At 43.5% G+C, this 23,960-nt stretch overlaps 1 protein-coding gene across 4 annotated transcripts in view; it reads right to left on the minus strand.

Annotated features, from left to right (window-relative positions):
• The window catches only part of ZFAT (zinc finger and AT-hook domain containing), a 207,245-nt gene that overhangs the window by 50,607 nt on the left and 132,678 nt on the right, over nt 1-23,960 (minus strand). For all 4 annotated transcript variants that reach the window (XM_053559219.1, XM_053559218.1, XM_053559220.1 and 1 more), the window contains one exon: nt 2,668-2,806. In XM_053559219.1, coding sequence (XP_053415194.1) covers nt 2,668-2,806 — 139 coding nt within the window. The remainder of the gene's footprint in view (nt 1-2,667; nt 2,807-23,960) is intronic.

The following is a 23,960-nucleotide window of genomic DNA, read 5'->3' on the forward strand; positions in this document are numbered from 1 at the left end:
AGGTGTTTTTGGAAGAGTAGAGAGAACTATTTGAAATTAATTTAAAGAAAATGAAAAATTCCAATGCTGCCCAACAATTCAGCATTTCCCAGCACAGCAGTTTAAGACAGCATCACGTCCTCCTGCTCTCCTTACCTCTGGTAGATACAAGGACAGCGTGAACTTTGTGCTTCTGAGATTTCTAACCTGTGTTCACACTTTACCAACTATCTGGTTCCAGAGACTATTCTCCCGCCAAAGCACGGTGTCCCTTTAAAAGCCAAGTGACATGTAGTTGTCTCCTTCTTTAACATGTCTTTGAAGGGGGTTGGGGCATAAACATCCTTAACGTGCACACACACACACACACACACACACACACGCAAAAATACACATATGTATACACATACATCTGTGCATGTAGGCACAGTCAGTCCTTTGTATCCATCAGTTGATCAGATCCACAATTCAACCAACTGCAGATGGAAAATATTAAAAACAAAAAATAACAATAGAACAATCAAAAAAATAAAAAACACAGTATAACAACTATTTCCCTAGCATTTACACTGTATTAGTTATCATAAGCAAGTTAGTGATGATTTCAAGTGTACAGGAGGATGTATGTAGTTTGTACGCAAATACACGTGTACTGCGGCACCTGTGGCTCAAAGGAGTAGGCGCCCGCCCCGTATGCCAAAGGTGGCAGGTTCAAAGCCAGCCCGGGCCAAAAACTGCAAAAATACACGTGTACTGCACCACTATTTTATCTCAGGGCCTTGAACATCTGCAGGTTTTGGTATCTACAGGAAGTCCTAGAACTAATGTCTTGGATCTCTAGGGAAGACTGTGTGTGTGTGTGTGTGTGTGTGTGTGTGTATCTGAAAGAAGAAGATCAAAAACACTCTTGCAAAAATCAACTATCAAACCCAGACCCTGTCAGGAATGCCAATTGATTATAGAAAGTCTTAGAAAGGTAACTAAAAACTTAGGGCATGAACCAGTTCAACCTCGGCACATTTTTTGCAAGGCAATGATGAAAGGTTGGAAGCACGGGGCAATGACAGAATCATCAATCAGACCCCCACGCCTGTCCCAGGAGCCACAGGAAACGTCTGTGTCCTGCCAATCCAACCCAAAAGCGTGAAGGATTTGAAGAACAATCTCTAGCCTACAACTCTAGCTATTTACTGGGGCTCTAAGCCAATCTATTCTCCCCTCTGTGATTCCAGGACTTGGAGATTGTAAAAATAATTCAATGGCTCCAGAAGCCTTACATAGTCTAAGGATAAAAAAAATAAAAATAAATAAATAAAAGAAAGGAATTAAGATGGTTGCATGCGTGCACTCTTTCATCAACCCAACCTCCTCCTGCAGGTGAATGTCCTACAAGAGCAGAGGTGAGGTAACTTGCCCAGGATGGCACCCCTAAAGAATAAGAATGAAGGTTCCAGCCAGGGCCCTCCCTACTACCCCATCCTGCTGCCTAGATCCATAAAACTGCCATTAAGAAAATGAGAGGCACATGCTTACCATTACCCTAGATGGACGGATTTAAAATCATCCTGAGTTTTCTGTGCTGCTCATCTATTTCTGTGCATCGGCCCTGTCACTGAAAGTGCTGAAGGATATAGTCAATTCATTTGTTTTACATTAAGATGCATTTCACGGCTATTACGGCAAGCAGAGCTTCATGCTGAATCAAAAGCTCTGAGCAGCCCCAGCTGCAGCAGCTGACAACGCCACATCTCTGTTTACTGGAGGCAGATTTCTAAAACCATCTTCAGCTCCAAATAGTTACAGGGCTCAGGAAAGAGCAGCAACTAACATACTGCATGCTACAATCATTATTTAGTTGAATTATCAAGGAGCAGATAGAAATACAACCACATTTCTCTGTATGGTAAAAGCATAGGAGCTAAGCCCTCTCAAGAGGGAATATGTGATTATTTATTGAAAAAAGCAATAAAAAAAAGCCCAACCTCAAACTTTTAATAATATTAGAGGTTTTCATCAATTCTCATTAGTTTAAAAGTTCTACAATATTTTTTCTTTTCTTTTCTGGATGAATAAGCAACCTGAGTACTCAATAAATATTTTTAGACAATCTAAAAAAAGTTCACCTATAAGTATGTAAGTTTATGCTAGCAACAGCACTAGTTATAACTGCAAGGAAAGAAACATCTAGAAATTCCACAATGTTGAGGATCAGAATTGTTAAAGTACTTTCGTTCAATGTCTCATTACAAAAAGTCCTTAGAAATTATAATTAGGACTATAGTGTATCAAAGGAAAACAAAATGTTCCCGTTAATCAGTGGTAAGACAGAACACCCTGAACTTTCATCTAGCCAAAGTTCATCACGGACAAAAAATGGGAGGCAACGTCGACAAATGAACACTGTTGGGCGGGGGGTGGGGGGGACAAGAACACGCAGGCAGGTCTCACTTTTGTCCTTTTAGATTTCCATTATAGTGATTATAATCTCAATCAGCCAATAAATAACGCTGATAAATAATGATGATATAAATAATGATGACAGGACAACCATAACAATGACGATGATGAAAAACTAATAGAACTGAAACGTTCCAGCGTTAGAACTTAACCTCAGGATGGCAGCAGCCCCTCCTGTGGGACTTGGGCCAGAAGGAGTGGCAAGACCCCGCGTGCCCGCACGCCGCCTACCTTGCTGGATGAGCACCTCTGTGGCCAGCTCCCCCGTGCCGGCGTTGGCGTACTCCTCGTCCGGGTGCTTCCTGTTGTAGTGCCGCTTCAGAGAGCCAGAGATGTTGCAGGAGTAAGGGCAGTGGGCACAGCGGAAAGGCTGCAGGGATGAGGAGCGGGGTTAGGAAGGTGTAAGCCCGGGGTCTGCCTTCACTGCTTCCCCACCTGCTGAGGGCCTGACACCCCGAGAGCCTGGGGTGAATCCTTGTCACCTGTGGTTTATTTCGAGGCAAACCACTAGGACAAGAATGCAGAATCCTCTGCAGTGACCACCCAAGTGACCAGGACAAGATATCCCCAGAGTAGGATTATCTCTGCTAAGTGAGTTTATTTTTATTGTTTCATTTCCCTTCTTCTTTCATTTACTCCAGAATTTATAGTTTTTGTTCATGAAAAAGATAATAAAAACAGCAGTAATCTTTCACTTTTTTTCAAGTCAGTGCCATTAAAAGTAGCTCCCCTCATAATCCATTGCCTGATACATGGCTACATACCACAGATAGATATTTTGTTCATCAATGGACCAAATATATGATGGTGATTAGAGTGACAGGCTGTACCACACTGCCTGTGTGTACGTTAGGCTAAACCACCTATGTTTGTGTAAGCATACTCTGTGATGTTTGCACAATCACAAAATGGCCTTAGGACACATTTCTTAGAACACATCCCCATCATTAAATGATGTGTGACTGGACTTATTTCTTTAGCTAACTGACTTCCTCTGTGGTATTTGCCTGCATACACAGGTGTCAGCCATTAGGGAAGTCCTTCTGGTAAAATCCATCTCACACCCCCACCTATGCAAGGCAAGGCATTTCAGGAAACGTTCCCAATTGGGTCACACAGCCTTGCACACTGCTTCATGGGCTTCATAAAGAGCAGGAAGCCCATTACAACTGGGCTTCTGGTCAGAAAGTTATCGGCGCACCCTCCCATACCACATGCCTGGCGATCCTGGCAGTGCTGGGGGCATTCCAAGCCTGTTTGGTAACCCAGTGGCCCATCAGTGCTCTGGAAGATGCAGGGGGCCAATGGAACCAGTCCAACCACACCTCTATCCCTGACCAAGTCACGAAACTTATCTGAGCACTGACCTTTCCATCAGGAAGACAGGATGACTCCTACCATCGAAGGCTGTGGTGAGAATTGAAGGGCAGCATATAACCCGGTAACTGAGACGCCATACAAAGTGTTTATTGTTTTAGCAGCAATTTTACTGCAACTCCTGCATGGTGTCTGGGAGCTGAGTACCACTGTGTCTATTAAGACTTCAAACACTGCCGGGGCTCCTCAACTGTCCAATTACTCAGTCCTTGCCCCACTATTGCCCTTAAGAGCTAAATCATCACAGCAATGTCTGAATGTGAAGTGCGCCAATAATAGGAAACGATGCCCTCTCATCTTTGTAGCTTTAATCAGCTCCTCTTTCAATGGTTTCTTCCTCTTAAGTTTACAAATGCAAATGTTCTGAAGCCTTGAGAGACAGAGAGACACGAGAGAGACAAAGAGAAAGGAGGAAGGGAAGAAAATGAAAAGGAAAACCTTCCACCTTGCCCCCTGCCTTTGGTCACACTTCCTCTTAGGCCCCTAGTCCACCTCACCCTCAAAGAGCAGCTTCTGTCTCCAGCCTTCACAGTTCATGGTGCTTTTTCAGGCCACTGAGATTTCCCTGCAGACAACTCCTGGAGGTCTCCCTTCTCACCATCTCCTTTGGCTGTCTGCCCCTCCCACAGTGATATCTGTGACACTGTTACACTGCCATCACCAGGCTCTCCTGCCAGGGCTCAACTTCTTGGATTTATTTACTAGATCTGCCTCCAGGCCTGATGTTAAATGCTGGCTCTCTCCTAGGTGCTGTTCTCCTGTCCTGGTTCTGACGATCATTTTTGCATTATTGATTGCTGGGTCTCTATGTCCAGTTGTGACCTCTCCCCCGGAGTCGCAAACAGTAATTTTCAAATGCTTCCAGGTATCCTAGGAGGGACGCTCTGTGGTACCTCAAATAAATACATGCAATTTGAGGCTCAAACTTCTCTGCAAAATAGGCGAGGCACCAAAGCCCAGCAGTCAGCCTCAACTTTCCCTTCTCTCCTGCCATTCAGCTAATCACCACATCTTGTCCAGTCTTCCTGGGAAACCTCTGCAGATGTCCCGGCCCTCAACATCTCTCTCTCCAGCATAGAGAATGTGCATCTCGGCCTGACAAGGGAATACTGTTACCTGTAGCAGGGCCATTCTCAGAAAGAAAGTCCCAGGGCAGTTAGGTTAGCCAACCTGCTTTGAAACATTCCACTGGGACTTTGCCCTGTGCCAAGGCCTTACTTGGGATACGGATACCTTGGGCTACACGGTACATGCCACATTCCTGCACTCACTCCTTCATGTAAGATGATCCCTGTGGTTTGCTGCACAGGTTTTACAGAACAAAACGTCCTGGAACAAAGGCAGAATGAGTCAGGCTTTCTCATCTGTCCACTGATCAGAGAACAACAGGACTCAAGTTCCAATATGATTATTGGAAAGTTAAAGGTAAACCATTTCCAAGTGCTTGCTTTCATCTCTAAATAAGTAAATATCATGATGATATTATTTTTGGAATGTTATCATTTACAGAGAAATCCAAAAGGAAAGCCAAAAAGGCGACAGTGCCATTGTCAGCCTGTCCGTGGTCTAAGAGGCAGGAGGAGAAGGCTGATGAAAATAAGACATGATCCTTCAGACCTGGCTTCAGACTTGAGAGCCATTTTTATGCTCCTGTGGCAAAGTGGATAAATCACCAACTGAGAGTGTCGCCTCCTTTGCTTCCCTCTGCCCACTCCTTGGCAGAACTGCTAACGGTAGGGAAAAAACTGATGAAATGCAAACACACAGGCACACAGACGTACAGGTGACCCCGAGTGAGGAATCGGTCAGTCTCTGAGCTACCATTTCAACCAAAACCTTCAATTCTTAAAGATGGAAGGGACTCTTGCCTGGAACGACTCTTCCCTCCACAGACCTTCTTCTGCAGCATCTCTGGTGTCCGTCAGCTGGGCCCTCTGCTTTGATGCAAGAGGGTGAACACTTGCCCCAGCAGGCTGCTCGCAGGGGAACAGCAAGAGGGTTTAGAAAGCTAAATTCCCTCTTTCCTCTTTGGTCTTGTGTCTACTTCTTTATGCCCATTAGAGCCCTTACATGACATCAGGTACCACCCTTCTTCTACCTGGGACCTTCTCTCCTGAACTGTGCTAACTGAGCCACATCTGGGCCCTTCAAGTCAAATAAGTTCTGAGCTGGGGATGGGGGGTACCGCCACAGGCCAGCAGGGACATCCCCAAGGAGAGACCCAAAGGCACTCCTAAGCCATCGTTGGACATGTGGTCTGCCTGCATCACTGACACTACAGGCCTTGAGGCCTCCCCTGAGGAAGCATCATTTACTGACCTCCGACTGCGAGCCAGGTGCTGTCCTCCGACTCTAGGGGTACAATGACATTGTGATTCTATAAAAACTTATATATCAACTCCAAAGATTAACAGCCATCTGGGCAAACTAAATCAGATCCTAGCCAAGAGCCAATGATAAAAGATCTCAAATGGAAGGTGTTTATTCAGGGCTTTCAGGACAGACTCTGGCCACAAGTTAGGAGAAAGATATAAACAGTCTACATCAGCATAGCTCCTTTGGAACAAAACACCAAACTTCTTATTTTAGGCCAAAAAGAAAGTAAATTAAAAAAAAAAAGAGAGAGGGAGCCCATTGTCACAGCTATTATTCAATGTTACAATGGAATTATTAATAAAAGTAATAAGATCTAATACCATATTTATTACTATTTTGTCTAATTTTTACTAATAGCTACTATATGCCAGATGGTTCTCAGGGTTTTATAAATTAATTTCTCTGAGTATCATTCATAAGGTAGGCGTAATTATCATGCTTGTTTTACACAGAAGGAAACTGAGACACAGAATGGTGAGGAAAACTTCCCCCAAGTTCCACAGTCTCCCAGCCTGACAACTTTGTATAAAAATTCAGGCTCCTGGCTCAGGGCCTGTAGGCCTGTAGCTCAGGGGCTAGGGCTCCAGCCACATACACCAGAGCTGGCAGGGTCACATCCAGCCCGGGCCTGCCAATCAACAATGACAACTACAACCAAAAAATAGGCGGGCGTTGTGGCAGGCACGTGTAGACCCACCTACTCGGGAGGCTGAGGCCAGAGAATCGCTTAAGCCCAAGAGTTGGAGGTTGCTATGAGCTGCGATGCCACAGCACTCTATCCAGGGTGATATAGTAAGACTCTGTCTCAAAATAAATAAATAAATAAATAAATAAAATAAAAATAAAAATAAAAATTCAGGCTCCAAGTTCAGCCAATAATAAAGAGATGATTTGGTTTCCTACTGGCCATTAATTCCTGAGCACTATTTCCCCTAAAGCCCCACTGAAAGGGGCATGAGTTAGTACTCTTGGATCTTCCAGATACAAAGTAGCCCAAATCTAACCACCCCTTTTCAGAATGAGGAACACCATGGTGGACTGGGAGAGATGTAGGCAGTTGTTGGGCTGTTGCTATAAGGCAGGGACTGTGGAGGAGGAAAAGTTGAGGGTCCACACTAGCCAGGGTCCCAGTGTGCTGTGTGCTAACACAACAGGCCAGAGAATGGCATGGCCCACCTCACATTTAGAAATATCACTCTCAAAGTTAAAGGATGGAGAACTTGAAGGAACAAGACTGGAGGCAGGGAACCAATTACGCAGTTGCCGTGCTGGTACAGATGAGAGATACCAAGAGGCTAAAATAAGACGGGAAGAAGAACACGGAGAAGGAAGAGAGCTTTACACAGAGATGGAGAGGGTAAGAACGCCAGGCCTGAGGCTGAGACAACGTGATAGACGGAGGAGATAGAGAGGCTCCAGAACAACGCTCCGCTGTCCAGCGTGATGGCAGAGGGGCGGAAGACCACCAGCACAGGGGAGGACCATGTGTTTACAGAGCTCTGGGCATCTGGGAAGTGGCCGGAGACCTGAGGCTAAAACTCAGAGGACAGCTCTGAGCGCAGGCAACTGGCTCATGCCCTAAGATTGAACGTGGCCATGGAAAGAGAGTATGTGAGTGAGAAGAGAACGGGGACTGGAACAACACCCTGGAATGTGGGGGCAGGAAGAAAGATGAACTCAAAGGACAGAGAGAAAGACAGCAGGTGGAAGAAGGGTCAGGGGTCTGGGGTCACAGAAGCTAAGGAAGAAGGTCCTTTAGGGAGGGAGGGACAACAGAGCCGAGTGTTCTAAGAAATCCAACAGGCAAAGGACTTCCCAGTATCCAGGGAACCTAGCAATTAGGGGGCAGAGCTCGTGCGCCTGCTGAAAGGAGGTCCAGCAGCATGGAAAATGCAAGGCTAGTCAGGGCAAGAAGACACATTTTTTAAAAAATGTAGCATCAAAGGATCTTTCGCAAAAGGTAGAATAACCATTCACAATTCAAACTGAAAGAAAAAGTAAGACTGAATTTGTAGAGGCTGAAACTCTTACATTCCTGTATAAATGTCAAGAAAGCAGGTCAAATGCACTTTATTACCATTTATTTGTTATGCTGATTATTCGAACAGAAGAAAGGAAAACAGAAGAGGACAAAGTCCTGTCACACACATGAAACTTGATTAAGGGACATCTAACCACATTAAAGTAATCTCACTTCCCATCAGCATCAAGGAGGGGGTATAGAAGAATCTTTAAAAACAGATGAGAATCTGGTGATGAGACAAGCTCAAGGTCATGGCACTGGCAACAAATTACAATGCCCAGGATGCCTTTTTGAAAAAAAGAGAAGTTGCTTTTCTTCTTTGCAGCAAGAAGGTTTCCACCAGGTAAGGTTATGCATTTAAATCGTGCCAGCAAGTACGGGATTGCAGAACTACATCAGCAGGCTCAGAAATGGAAACATGCACCTACTTTGTTGATGGGCCCTCAGCTCTCTGCAGGGAATGGAGGAGGAAAACAGGAACGGAGCAGGAGCTGGATCACACCAGTGGAAGAAACCTGGGGCCACAAATCATGATTCTAACCTGATTCAACAACCTGTCTGAAGCAGAGAGAAAGATACAGAGGAAAAGAAAGATACAGGAGGAAAGTAACCACACTGATACCAGGTGAATTTGGAACCAAATGCAGAAAAAGGTCACGTAATTGCTGCAATCCACATGAGGTGGACTGGCTGGTATAAGATGCAGACACTGTTGTGAGAATGTGAACATTTCTACAGCACAGAGCGAGTTTCCCTGTGACAGGCTTGCATTCTACATCGAGCATGGGTAGAAGCAGGGAGGAAAGCAGCCCATTGTGGTCAGGAGCTGCAGCACCCTGCCCAGGTCATTAAACTCCATTGCTTTGGGTCCATAACCATGAAATGGGAAAACAAACCACCCATGCCCACCTGGACAGGGCTTAAATGGGGCACCAAAAACAAAGTATGACTATGCTTTGAGAAGTATAAACACCATGGGCTTCATTGCTATGGTCCTTACTCAGCCTAGGAGCATCTCTGCTTTGGTTAACGTCATCATCTGAGGTTCCAAGAAACCTCCTGCTGGGCATTCCCCACCACCCCACCTACGACTTCCCCCTTGATGAGAACATCTCCTTCCCTCCTAAACTCTTGTTTTCATATAGCCTGGGACCCTCTCAAGGTACAGGACAGCAGCCCAAGGCCTGTCCCCACCACCTTCGAAGGCTCTAGAAAGTTCCACCCACACCGCCACAGCCACACATTGACTGGAACTCATTTCTGTAAACAAAACTAACAATATTTTTATAATGTAAGATTTTAAGCTACTTAACAACACTAAACATCACTCTCAGATACTATAATTTCTCAAGCCATCAAGACTGGAAAATTCTTTAAAAAGTGAGAAAATCTAACCTAAAAAAATTGTTTCCAAACGTCATGACATGTTTATGCTATATTTAACCATCAAGTTAAACACTGTTCTGTAGGCATTTAATTATGCATTTATTCATCTTGATTGTGTAGCTTTTCAATAGTTTTACGGTCATTTTTTCAGGCTCATTAAAATATTCTCAGAATTCAATGGACCAACTGGTCTGCCTGCTGGCACAGGGGGAGAGGCTGGCTCTCCCAGGCCCATCAGGTACTCTATCCATGACTGTTAGGACTGCCTCACAGAGCTAGAAGCTAGAAAAATCTCAGACTTCATATTTGGATACAGCCACACTATGGTTTGAGTATTTGTGCCTCTGAAACTCATGCTGAAATCTAATTTCTGAGAGGGGCAGAGCAAGATGGTGGACCAGAAGGATCATTCAGCTGACCTCTCTTAGAATGACTGGGGGAAAAGAGAGAACCCAGCCATACCTGGCACAAGGACCTTACCCAGAGTCATAACTAAGGGAGCACAGCAAAGAGGTGGTGAGCTAGATACAGCTTATGATCCAGAGCAGTGGAAATATGATGAATTAGGCAAGTGATTGCAACTGGCTGGGATCGGCTGGCTGCCTACAGAGGCCCAGGATGGGACGAAGCTTTTCTAGAGTTTTCAGTTGTTGGGGAAGCTGCATATTGAGTGGAAAGCTTAGAAGAGTGGGTGGACCAAGTGGTATACAGCAACCAAATTTCAATGCCAGTTGAAGTGTACTTGCCATAGATTTGGTGGCTGGTGAGGCAGCCATACTGAGAAGGTCTCGGTGGCCAGAGGACTGCCATTGTGGGAAGGTCGTGAGAAGGTCTTAGCAGGGATTAAAGCACGGTCATCTGAATTCCGCCGACCAGGATCAGAACTCCACTCTTGGGACAGGCTGAGGGACTCCCACACCCCATGGGAACCAGAGTCAGGGGGCACTGTGAGACCTGCTTCTGAAGGCTTCTTGTGAGCTTTAAAACCCCAATCAGGCAGGGTCTGAAAGCTGAGGAAACAATCAGGTGATCATCAAAGGCAACTAAGTTTGGAATGAGGACCACAGAAGTTGCTGGCTGTGCTCTCTATCTCCTAAAAGAAACCACAGTGCCACCTGGCGTCCTGGTGACATATTGCAACATACTGTCATCAAAAGCAAGCACTTCTGTTTAAAACAAAGGAGGCAATGAGAAGGAAAAAGGAGGAAAAAGAGAACAAGAAGAAAGAATATATGAGGAGGAACCAATAGAAAAATTCAGGCAACATGAAAAACCAACACAGAGAAACTCCCCCAAGAGAACAAGAGGCAGCTACTAAAGAAGACTCCACCTATAAATAATCAATGGACTTGACAGAAAGACAATTTAAAATATGGATGATGAAGACAATAAAAGGAATGGATGAGAAAATGGAAAGACAGAACCAAAAGTTGGATGACAGATCTGTGGAATGTTGAGAGGATATGGCAGACCTAAAGGAAATGAAGGAGACAATCAGGGAATGTAAAGAGGCAGAAGAAAGTATGAAAAATAGGTTGGACCTTGGAGAATAAAGAACCTCAGATCAGTACGATAAAGTATTAGAGTTAACCCAGGTAGTTAAAGAGGTAAAAAAGAAGAGAGAGAAAGCAGAACAGGTGCTTAGAGAACTACAAGACTCCATGAAGCGTTCAAATATATGAATAACAGGGATTCCTGAAGGGGAAGAAGATTGTTCCAAAGGAATAGAAGCCCTCCTGGAGACCATCATAAAGGAAAACGTCCCAAGTTTTACTAAAGACCTCCAACACACACCTTTCACAGATGGATATCGAAGCCTGGGTCATCTCAACTCAAACAGAGCCTCTCCAAGACACATTATAATGAACCTGTACAAAGGCAAGTTGAAAGAATAAATTCTGCAAGCAGCCAGGAATAAGCGCCATCTGACCTACAGAGGCAAAGCCATTAGAATGACAGTAGACTTTTCAATTGGAAGATTCCAAGCCAGAAAAGCATGGTCATCCACCTTCGACATTCTTACACAAAACAATTTCCAGCCCAGAACTCTGTATCCTGCTAAACAAAGCTTCAAAATTGATGAAAAAATCAAATCTTTTGTGAATATACAAGCACTGAGGAAATTCGCCGCAACAAGACCGCCTCTTCAGGAAATCTCAGACCTATGCTCAACACTGACCACCATAACAGACAACTAGCAAAGTAAACATCCAGAAGCTAAAGGTCAAAACATAGCTTCCACAATAGCCCAAATGATAAAACTATACAACAGACTTACACAAAATAAGATGCACAGAACTCGATTACACTTATCAATTCTCTCAATAAATGTCAATGGACTGAACTCACCATTGAAGAGGTACAGGCTGGCTGGTTGGATAAAAAAGCACAAGCTATCCATATGCTGTCTCCAGGAGACACATCTAGCCTTGAAAAACAAATCAAGACTCAGAGTTATGGGATGGAAATCATTATTTCAAGCAAATGGAAATCAGATGAAAGGAGGGTTTGTAATCTTATTTTCAGATGCAAGTGGATTTAAAGCAACTAAAGTTAAGAAAGGCAAAAATGAGCACTTCATACTAGTCAAAGGAATAATTCAACAAGAAGACATTTTGATTTTAAATATTTATGCACCCAACTTAAATGCTCCCAGATTTATGAAGCACACCTTGATGGGTCTGAGCAATATGATATCCCATGACACCATAATAAACTTGGTGGACTTTAACACTCATCTGACAGAACTGGACAGATCCTCTAAACAGAAAGTAATAAAGATACAAAGTACGTAAATGTGAACCTACAACAAATGGGATTAATAGACATATACAGAACACACCATCCCAAAGCTAAGGAATATTCATTTTTCTCATCAGCCCATGGTACGTACTCCAAAATTGACCACATCCTAGGATATAAATCAAAACTCAGCAAAATTAAAAGAATAGAAATTATACCTTGTATTTTTTGAGACCACAAGGCAATAAAGGTGGAACTCAACTCCAACAAAAATGTCCATCCCCACACAAAGACTTGGAAATTAAACAACATTTTGCTGAATGAAAGTTAGGTTCAGGAAGAGATAAGAGGAAATTGTTAAATTCCTCAAACATAACAACAATAAAGATACAAGTTAATAAAACCCATGGGATACAGCAAAAGGCAAGCAGTCTTAAGAGGGAAAATTATCGCATTAGATGCCTACTTTCAAAAAACAGAAAGAGAGCACATCAACAACCTCATGAACCATCTTATGGAATTGGAAAAAGAAGAATAATCTAATCCCAAACCCAGCAGAAGAGAAGAAATAACCAAAATTAAATCATAGATTAATGAAATTGAAAACAAAAGAATCATTTAGAAAACAAATGTTTTGTTAAATTATTAACAAAACAAAAAGTTGTTTTTATAAAATAATAAATAAAATTGATAAACTTTTGGCCAGATTGACTAGAAACAGAAAAGTAAAATCTCTAATTACTTCAATCAGAAATGATAAAGGGGAAATAACAACAGACGCCACAGAGATACAAAAGATCATCTCCGAGTACTACAAGAAACTCACATAATTTTGACAGTGTGGAGGAAATGGATCAATACCTCAATCACACCCTCTCACTAGACTTAATCAAGAAGAAACAGATCTCTTGAACAGACATATTTGAAGAACTGAGATTGAAGAAACAATAAAAAAAAATCTCCCAACAAAACAATCCTGGTCCAGACAGCTTCACAACAGAATTCTATCAAACCTTCATAGAAGAGCTTATACCCATACTACAGAAATTATTCCATAAAATTGAAAAGGAAGGAATCTTTCCCAACACACTCTATGAAGCAAACATCACCCTGATACCAAAACCAGGAAAAGACCCAACTAAAAAGGAGAATTTCAGACTAATTTCATTAATCAATATAGATGCAAAAATTCTCAATAAACTCCTAGCCACTAGATTACAGTTACGCATTACAAAAATCATTCATCACGATCAAGTAAGTTTCATCCCAGGAATGCAAGGCTGGTTTAACACATACAAGTTCATAAAGGTAATTCACCATATCAACAGAAGCGAAAACAAAGACCATATGATCCTCTCAATAAATGCAGAAAAAAAGCATTCAATAAAATTCAGCATCCTTTTCTAATAGAACTCTGAAGAAAATAGGTATAGGTGGCATATTTCTTAAAATGACTTAAGCCATCTATGACAAACCCACAGCTAATATTATACTGAATGGAGTAAACCCGAAAGCTTTTCCAACTTAGAGTTGGAACCAGAAAAGGCTGTCCTCTATCACCATTAACATTAAGCATAGTGCTGGAAGTTCTAGCCAATACAATCAGGCAAGACAAAGAAATAAAGGACATCCAAACGGGAGCAGAGGAGGTCAAAATCTACCTCTTTGCCCATGATATGATCCTATACTTAAGAGAATCCCAAAGACTGAACTCCAAAACTCCTGGAAGAGATCAAAAAACACAGTAATGTCTCAGGATATAAAATCAGTGTCCACAAATCAGTAGCCTTTGTATATGCAAATAACAACCAAAAAGAGAAACTAATCAAGGACACAATTCCCTTCCCAGTAACTTCGAAGAAAATGAAATACCTAGGAATATACCTAACAATACCTTATTGAGAGGATCATATGGTCTTTGAAGGACCTCTGTAAAAAAGATTACAAAACCCTAAGAAAAGAAATAGCAGAAGATACTAACAAATGAAAGAGCATACCATGCTCATGGCTGGGAAGAATCAACATTGTTAAAATGTCTATACTTCCCACAGCAATCTACAGATTCAATGTAATCCCCATTAAAATATCAAGATCATACTTTCAAGATTTGGAACATATAATGCTTCGTTTTTTATGGAACCAGAAAGAAAACCAGATAGCCAAGGCAATTCTTAATAACAAAAATTAAGCTGGGGCATCAGCCTACCAGACTTTAGGCTGTACTACAAGGCCACAGTGATTAAAACAGCATAGTATTGGCACAAAAATAGAGACATAGACGTCTGGAACTGAACAGAAAAACAGGAGATAAAACTACACCTTATAGCCACCTAATCTTTGATAAACCAAACAAGAACATACAATGGGGGAAAGAATTTCTATGCAATAAATGGTACTGGGAGAACGGTATAACCACATGTACAAGACTGAAACTGGACCCACACCTTTCTCCACTTACTAATATTGATTCAAGATGGATAAAATATCTAAACTTAAAACATGAAACAATAAAACTCCTGGAAGAAAGTGTGGGAAAACACTTGAAGTTATCAGACTAGGGAAAGACTTTATGAAGAAGACTTCATAAGCGATCGCAACAACAACAAAAATAAACAAATGGGACTTAATAAAAATTGAATAGCTTCTGTACATCTAATGAGATAACAACCAAAGCAAATAAACAACCATGAGAATGGGAAAAGATATTTGCATATTATGAACAGGACAAAAGCTTGATAACTAGGATTTATAGAAAAGTCAAAGTAATCAACATAAAAAAAGCCAACAATCCTTTTGTATCAGTGGGCAAGAGAGATGAATAGAACCTTCTCTAAAGAAGATAGACAAATGGCTAACAAACATATGAAAAAATGCTCATTGTCCCTAATTATCAGAGAAATGCAAATCAAAACCACCCAAAGATATCACCTAACCCCAGTGAGAATGGCCCACATCACAAAATCTCAAAGCTGCAGATGCTGGTGTGGATGTGGAGAGATGTTTGCTGGTGGGACTACAAACTAATAAAATCTTTTTGGAAGGAAGTTTGGAGAATCCCACAAAACATAAACTAGACCTCCCATTTGATCCTGCAATCCAATTACTGGGCATCTACCCAGAAGAAAAAAAATCATTTTATCATAAGGACATCTGCACTAGACTGTTTATTGCAGCTCAATTTACAATCAACAAACTGTGGAAACAACCTAAATGCCCATCAACCAGGAATGGATTCACAAGTTGTGGTATGTGTATACCATGGAATACTATTCAGCCACCAAAAAGAATGGCGACTTTACATGTTTTGTACTAACTTGGCTAGAGATTAAACACATTCTTCTTAATAAAGTATCACAAGAATGGAGAAGCAAGAATCCAATGTACCCAATTCTGATATGAGGACAACTGATGACCTAGTGCATGGTGGGGAGTGGGGGATGGGAGCAGAAGGGAGTGGAGAAAGGGAAGGAGGGATGGGCTGGGAGGTCACAGTGTGTGACACACCTCTTGGAGGTAGGACACAATTATAAGACGGACTTTACTTAACAAATGCAATCAGTGTAACCTGATTCTCTGTACCCTCAGTGAAATCTTCAATAATAAAAAAATTTAAAAAAAGAAAGAAAGAAAGAAATCTAATTCCCAACATAGCAGTAGTCGGCCTTTAGGACATAACTGAGTCAGAAGGGCTCTGCCCTCATGAGAGGATTAATCTATTTGTGGATTGATGGGTCAATGGGTTATCCTGGGAGGGAAACTGGTAGCTTTACCAGAAGAGGAAGAGAGATCTGAGCAGGCACATGAGTTCACCCAGCCTTCTCGCCATGTTGAAGCCCTCACCAGAGCAGCACCCTTGACCTGGAACGTCTCAGCCTCCAAAACTGCAAGAAATAAATTCCTTTTCTTTATAAACTACCCAGGGGTATAAGCAAAAGAAAATGGACTATTAAAAGTCAATTGCCAGTTAGTCCTTATCTATCACAAGTAAAGAGAAAGAACAAAAGAAATAAAGAATAAAGGAAAAGAAAAGAGAGAAAGAAAGGAAGGGGAACAGAGAGAAGGAAAGGGAGTAGAAAAATTAATTCCACCATCCGACTGAGACTGACAATCACAGGATCAACTACATGGCCGAGAGCCACTGGAAACACACAGCAAAAACACACTCACAAAAAATTTTGCATTTATATATGCAAAATATAAAATCACCTCATATAAAAATTAAATGCTAAATCACATTCCATATCTTTCTTATTAAATCTGTTATCTTACTCATAAGTATTTCCTGAGCAGCTATTAGTGCCAAGCATTATGTCAGGCACCAGAGTTGAGACTGGCCTGGGTCCCACGCCTGTGGGGATTTCCATTAGGCCCTTTGATCACATTCACCATCTCCCACCATTAACATCTCACCTCTCTCCTCCTGACTCCAGGTCTTTGAAGGCCAGGCCCCTTGGTAACTTTGTTCCTGGAAGGCCTGCCTGGTCTGGACCTGCCTGTCTCTCTGACCACACCCCTCTCTATGGTCACACTCACTCACTAGGCTCTAACCACACTGGATCCTGTCTCATCCTCACTCTCCCTCTGTCCAGAACACCCCAACAGCAGATTTTGGGAAGCAGCTATGTCTTAGAACATAATCAGATCCCCTAACTGACCTCCTCACTCAATCTTGACCTTTCCATTCTCTCTACAACTAGTGCCTGTATCAGCCTCCCACTCAGAGCCTTCAAGGTCTTCCTAGAGCCTACAGAAAGATCCAGCTGACCTGCCCACACCTCTCTGTGACACCAGCCAGGGGCATGCGAGATGCTGCATAGAAAGGGGGTATGTACAAGGTCCAGCTGACCTGCACACGCCTCTCTGTGACACCTGCCGGGGACATCCCAGGTACTACACAGACAAGAGGTATGTTCAAAGGCCCAGCTGACCTGCACATGCCTGTGACACCAGCCAGGTGCATGTACAAAAGCTCATTCCATACCATCCCACTCCTCCAGCTTCCTGACGTGTTTTGAAGCTCTTCCTTTTTCATTAAGAATACTCCCCTCCCCACCCCACCCCCACTCTCTACTTGGCTAACTGCTACGACAACTTTGGGGACACGGGAGGCTCTTCTTGCCCCTCTGGGGGGTCTTCGCATGATGTTTTTTGCTAGTATCCATTTCTGCCCTTCTGACCTTGCTTCTTTCTACCAAGTTCCTTGGGTCAGGCTCTATGTCTTTTCCTTTCAATATCTTCAACACAACATGACACCAAAGCAAGAAGGGGAAATAGTTATTTCAGTGAAACATGTCATGAGACTGAATCCCCCAAACGCGTCTGAATGAACAAGCTTATCAAGTTGGATTCAATGCTGACCCATTCATTCCAAGCAAAGCATCAGGCCTTAGATCACCAAAGCACAAATCATGGGATTATATCGTGTAAATATATGCCATCTCCACTTAAAACAACACTTCCTTATATGCTTTGAAAAAAAACAACCCTATTATGCTTTACAGATTTGATCCAAACTTGATGGATTCAACATCTTGGGAGGCAGATTTTTTAGCCCCATTTACTGAAAATGTCTCTACATTGTCTGTAGTTCCCAAGGGCAGAAATGTTTACCAGACAACCTCCTATTCAATTTTCAACAGTCTCAGCTCACATGTTAATCCCTATGTTCACCCTGAACCCCTCCCTAACTCCCCAGGAGATATAAGGGCTCCTTCCCCTCTGCCCTTGACCTCCCCCCACCCCAGTGAAGCTGTCCCACTTACCCTGCTAAGGGGCAATGTCATCAGCATGGCCATCCACCCCACACACACATCAGGCTGCAAGACCTCTGAGAGTAGCATCCAACCAGAACATACTCATCTGTGCTTCCCTGGCAGCCAGAGTGTGTCCAGCACAGTGGAGACCCAAAGGCAGTGATGTGTCTAAATGAAAACCACCTGCTTCTCTCGGTCACGGTGCCTGTGTGGTCAGCACAGCAAACTCTCCTAACAACAAAAAAACACCTACCAATGTAGATAAAATGTTTTCCAAAAACCATGTTGAAAGTGGAAGGCTTTAAAGGACATCATAAACACAGCAAGGAAATGCCACAGGAGAGATTGTGCTTATAACATATACCCAAGAAAATGACCCATACCATAATACATAAAGAATTCCTGAAAACAAATCAGAACATAAAATCACCCAATAGAAAGATGGGGAAATAGTTGGATAGACGCTTTCCTTGAAAGAAAGAAGGAAAGAAGAGAGGGAAAGAAAAATAAAGAAAGAAATCCAGCCAAAAAACATATGAGAAGGGGCTCAGCCTCATTAACAATCATGTTATATGCAGTATTCTGGAAATGCATTCTATTTCACAATAAGAAAAGCAAAAAAAGCAAGCAAGCAACAGCAAAAATAAATGGATTCCCAAATGGGTAAATTTGTGACAGAGATCCCATTTACAAGGCTTTAAATGGGGATTGTACAGAACTTAGATAAATCCCTGTAGTGATGTAGCACCCAAGTGAGAGCTATTAATATTATCAACACCAATGACAGCGACATTTATCCCAACACATGTAAAGTGATTTTTAGGTTTATTTTCTTTCATCTATGTGACAAAAACTACGCTGATACTGCAGTGATTTTTAGGTTTATTTTCTTTCAACTATGTGACAAAAACTGCATCTATGTGACAATAAATGCGTGAAAAAGAGACTACAGTAGGAATTCCTTTCTAATAACCCAATGACAGGCCTGGAGAAAATATGAACTATGACTCCAGCTTTGCCAAACTGAAATCAAGTTGCACAGGTGGAGGGATGGTCTTGGATCATACAAGTGCTTCCTGGGGGCTTTGGTAGTAAGACGCCTGTGAGATTTATGACAGCGCTTCTGCAGCTGAGCACACGCCACAGGAAGATGGAGGTTTTTTCATTAATGTCTGAGGTGGCCATCACTCCCCTAAAATGCAAGCTAGCAACCAAGTCACCAGGAGAAGCACACCACTGGGCCGGGGGGAGGGGGCGGGATCCCAAATTCTTGGGAACTTTGAGTTCAGAGCTCATCTCCCTCCCAGACTTAACTCAGTTTCTTTTGAGATGCAGGAGGCCATGTCATCTAATCAGAGCCTAGAATGAAAAGGAGGTAGTGATAACTTCCTTAAACTGAGGTCCTCTCTGGATTTTATTTCTAGACCAAACAAGCAGAACATGTTCCCCATCATTTGCTGGAGAGGTCTGTGGCCAGGACACTTCTCACAGTCTATCTTGATGGGCACGGGTTTCTAGATTCAGACCCACAGCCTGGTTCTACCACTGAGCTTTGCAGCTTTGGGCAGGTTCTTCCATTTCATTGCAAGAATTAATGACAATGTAAACACAGCAGCCTGCATGGAGAAGCTCACCCAATTATCGCTAACAGTTTAGACACAGAAACAGGACAGATTGCTCCAGGTAAAGGAACAGAATGAATGGTGTTCCTTTTTGCCTGAAAACTTGCATTTGGAGTTTGAGAACTTCCTGTTTATATTTGCACCAACAGAGGGAGATGAGATCAAGGAGGGGAACTCCACTGGTGATAATGACAGTCATCTGGTGTGAAGATGAAGCTATTAATATTCCCGTGTTGCAGAGGAGACCCTGGGGTGCTGCTGAAGGTCTTCTAGTGAGTCACTGGCCAAGCCTGGCTTCCAGCTGAGGCCTGTCTGACACGGAAGCTCACGCCCACTTTCAATGGCTGCTGTACCACTGCTTACCAAGGCCTACTGCAAAAAAAATGTCGCCTTAGCCACAATCTCCCTGCTAATCATGCATGGATGATGTCTGCAGCTTCCCTGCCATCCTGCATTATCCATTTTGCAGAAGACTCTGTTGCGAATAATAGTGTCAACAAGACAGCAGTGTTTTCACAGCAGCATGCCCAGCACCTGGAGTCCTGGTGGCACACCCTACGTGCCGTCTCTTCCCCAGCAGCTCTTGTGTTCCTACCTCGGGAACCCGGCCCTGTACCCCCTCCCATCTACTCGCCCACAGAACTATCTGCTTCTGACTGCCACCTGCAAACGCTGAAGGCCAGAGTGACATTGCTGCAGCACTAAAGATCAGTGGTGACTGAACTTCCACAGATTTCCAGCAGACACTTCAGGAACAGACTACACACACTCCCACTGACAGCGACCTCAGTGAGGGTTCCTGAATATAATACAGTAAAAAAGCAAGCTCACCACACCCCACAGAAGAGAACAGCACACTCATTGACGTTGACCCTGGTCTTTGGTAAGATTGGCTCTGGGTGGGCTGCACTGAGCTGCTCCTGTGATCCTGCGGCCTGACTCATAGCATTTGGTGAATATAAGGAATCCTGCAAGCCTTGGGACCAGGCTCATCTACCCTAGAACCCAACATTCTCACGTCTGAATCACTTAAGTGTCTAATCTCATCTTAACCTCTCTCGGCCCCCATGACTGTGAGGGGAGGGAAGAACTGAGAGTTCAAGTTCACACAATGAATTAAGAACAGAGTGAAGGATCAGGCAAGGCCCAGGAATAGACGAGCTGTTGAATGCTGTGGCTTCGTGGCTCTGAGTCCTCGAAGGAGCTCAGAGTCCCACCTCCACCTGTAAGTCTGCCATCTGTCACACTGAAGGTCTGAGAAATTGATTCACTTACTCACTTGTTCACTCAACAAATATTTACTGAGTGCTGCCTAGGTGCTGAGAGCAGAACAAAACATATACAAGGAATGCTTCGCGGCGCTCACATTCTAGCACCATCATGAAGTAAATGTATAACCTGCCAGGTGTCATCCAACAGAGAAACAAAGCACTGGAGCCAAGGCCTGAGGAGCCAGAGAAGGCCCCACGCGGCTGCCAGGGAGAAGAGCGAGGGCAAGATGGATGAGGAGCCGGAGCAAACCACTGTGCAGGGCCTGCCGTGAGCGCAACCTGCAGGGGAGCCAGGCCGGGTGTGGCCAGAAGCCACCGCAGTGACATGAGCAGGTGGAGGTTTATTATGCTAGGTTGGCTCCTTTTAGATTCCCTGATAACCAAAGTCTGTTTCACAGAACATAAGTGCAAGGAGGCACTGAGAAAAAGATGAGGGACTTCTATGGTCAAATAAGTTTGAGGCTCACTGCACACTATGTCCCCTCAGTGCGACACCCACTGACACCCCAACTAGAGTTCCAGGGAACACTGCCTCGTACCACCTTCCAGCAGGAGCCTGTCTTGCCTCTCCCAGGTATTCTGCGCTTCGGGAGACAGTCGCCACATCTCAGGCTTTTGCTAGGCTGCCTGCCATAGCCAAAGAGTCCTGAGCACCAGAGACTCAAAAAACAAAACATGTAAAAACAAAAAGCCCTCCTTGGATGATTGCTGGATTAACATCACTACTCAACCTTCGATGTGCCGGTGAGAAGCTTCTTTTTCCACTCAGGGAAATTCCATCACCTTGAATCTCTTAACCCTCAAGTCCCATCACCCACTCAGAATCATCCAGTAAAGTTCTGGATAACAAAGTAGGCTGACTGAAATGTTTCACAGATATCCAGAGTACAGCCCCAGAGTCTGCTCAGAACTGGACAGTCATTTCAGCTGAGCCACGCGCAGGCTCCCAACCCCACAGGAGGCGAAACACTTCATCAAGCCAACTGCCCAAGACTACACCTGCACGCTGGCCTGGGGTGAGCCACTTGCAAAGGAAAATATGCACTTTCACAAGGAAAAGGACCAAGACCGTGGTGATGCTTATAAAGGAAACTGCTCCAGAGCAACTGCACCTGGAATGCTCCCTACTCACCCTCTTTTCCAGTCTAAGCTCAGTAAGAAATACGATCTACCTGCACAGAGGTCAATGAGGGTGACTGACACACTCCGTGTGTCCAAACTAACCTTCGCCATGAGCCTCCTGGCACAGGCACAGGACAGACAAAGGGAAACGCTGACACAAAACGTAAAGAGACCAAGAAGGACAAGGCCTGCAGACCAAGGTGCACAGCAGGACAGCGGCTTTGCAGGGGCTCATGTTCCTGGAGGTCAGCCTTTCAGAGGTCTGTACTATAGATTTCAAAGTAATGCTGATGTCTGTGGGATGTCGACGTGAATGAGAGCTCCGGGCCCTTCTCGTCTCAGTGCCAAGCACAGGGCAGGCAAATGCTGTATGCCACACTCCGGTGTCCAGTCTGAGCCTCCCTGAAAGCTGGGAGGCTCGAAGCCAAATCCACCTGGCACCAGCCAAGCTGGGTGAGAGAAAAATTCTGATTGTCCGGCCTTCTCTTTTCAGAGAGGCTGGGACTTAGTTCCATTCAGGGTCAGCCACAAAAGGAACAAAACCAGCCTGAAGTAAAGATCCGTGGGGTGGGGGATTGGGGGGGAGCCAGGTCTTTGATATCATTTAACAAGCACAAAGTTTTGGTTTTAAAATAAGGCCAGAGACAAATTAAACAATTTAAAAGAATAAATGTTTTAAAACCAAACCGTGGCGTACCACAATTTTGAAAATGGCTTGTGTTAAGGCAATTATCTTATCACAATAAATAACAGCAAATCAATCCATACTAATTGCCTTTCATGCAAGGGCTTAGAAGACTCTTCAGCATAGCCTGATTATTGATTTTTTTGTAATCGTCTGTGCTGTCAAAAATGCAGTATTTCCAGATAATACACTGCACACTCTTAGACAGGATTTTAATTTAACATAAAACAATCCAATTTCCTTCTTTTTCCAGGGGTGCTTTTAAAAATCTGAAATACAGTGAAGCTGAAATGGCACTAAGAAGTTCTCAGTTTAAATCAACGTAACAAGGGGCCCCTGCAGGCCATTCCCACCCAGCCATGGCCCTTCTTCCTCCCACATCCACGGTTAGAGGAAACAAGGAAACTGTGCAACCTCAGATTCTTCACTTTCCTGAAAAGCAAAACAAACACAATCAGCAGAAAATCTACACTTTCCTTCTTACTCTGCCCCTGGGTTCAGCAATTTCCATGGAACTTGGAAAATGTTCTGCCTGCTAACTTTACGCCCAGTCAGCACTTCGCTTAAAGATCGTGTTTGAGTCTTAGCAAAACATATAACTGCAGGTTTATATAATCATGACAGTGAGGGAAAAAAGGACAAAGTAGTAAAATGTTCTCATAGATAGTAGCTTTGATTACAAAGAGATGTGGATCCCACCTCAGCTCTACTGCTTGAGAACTGCGTCACTCCTCAGCTCTACTGTTGGAGAACTGTGTCACTACGAACCTCAGACTCTGGGCATGAGTTTCCTCACCTGTTCCTGGGGACAGCAGTCCCTACCTCGGAGGGATTTTCAGGGCAAAATAAGGTACTGACTGCACCGGAAACATCTGCTGTAATGCCAAGAATAAGATGAACCAGTCCATCTGCCTTTTTTATTCTAACACTAGATACTTAAACATCTAATCTTGTATCATAATTTTTTAACCAAAAAGTGAAACCATCTTCTAGATCACAGGAGAAATTGTGGTATAAATAAAGCTACAATGCCATCAACAGCACCAGATGCCTCTGCGCTCTGAGGGTACTGGGAATCTGAGGCTATAACTCTGTTTATAAATGTGTGGCTTCCAAATTATCTGCTTATTTGAGATCATTTCCTTATTTTCACTTTGTGTTCACAAA

This window comes from Nycticebus coucang, chromosome 13, assembly GCF_027406575.1.
Source record: "Nycticebus coucang isolate mNycCou1 chromosome 13, mNycCou1.pri, whole genome shotgun sequence".
NCBI lineage: Eukaryota > Metazoa > Chordata > Mammalia > Primates > Lorisidae > Nycticebus > Nycticebus coucang.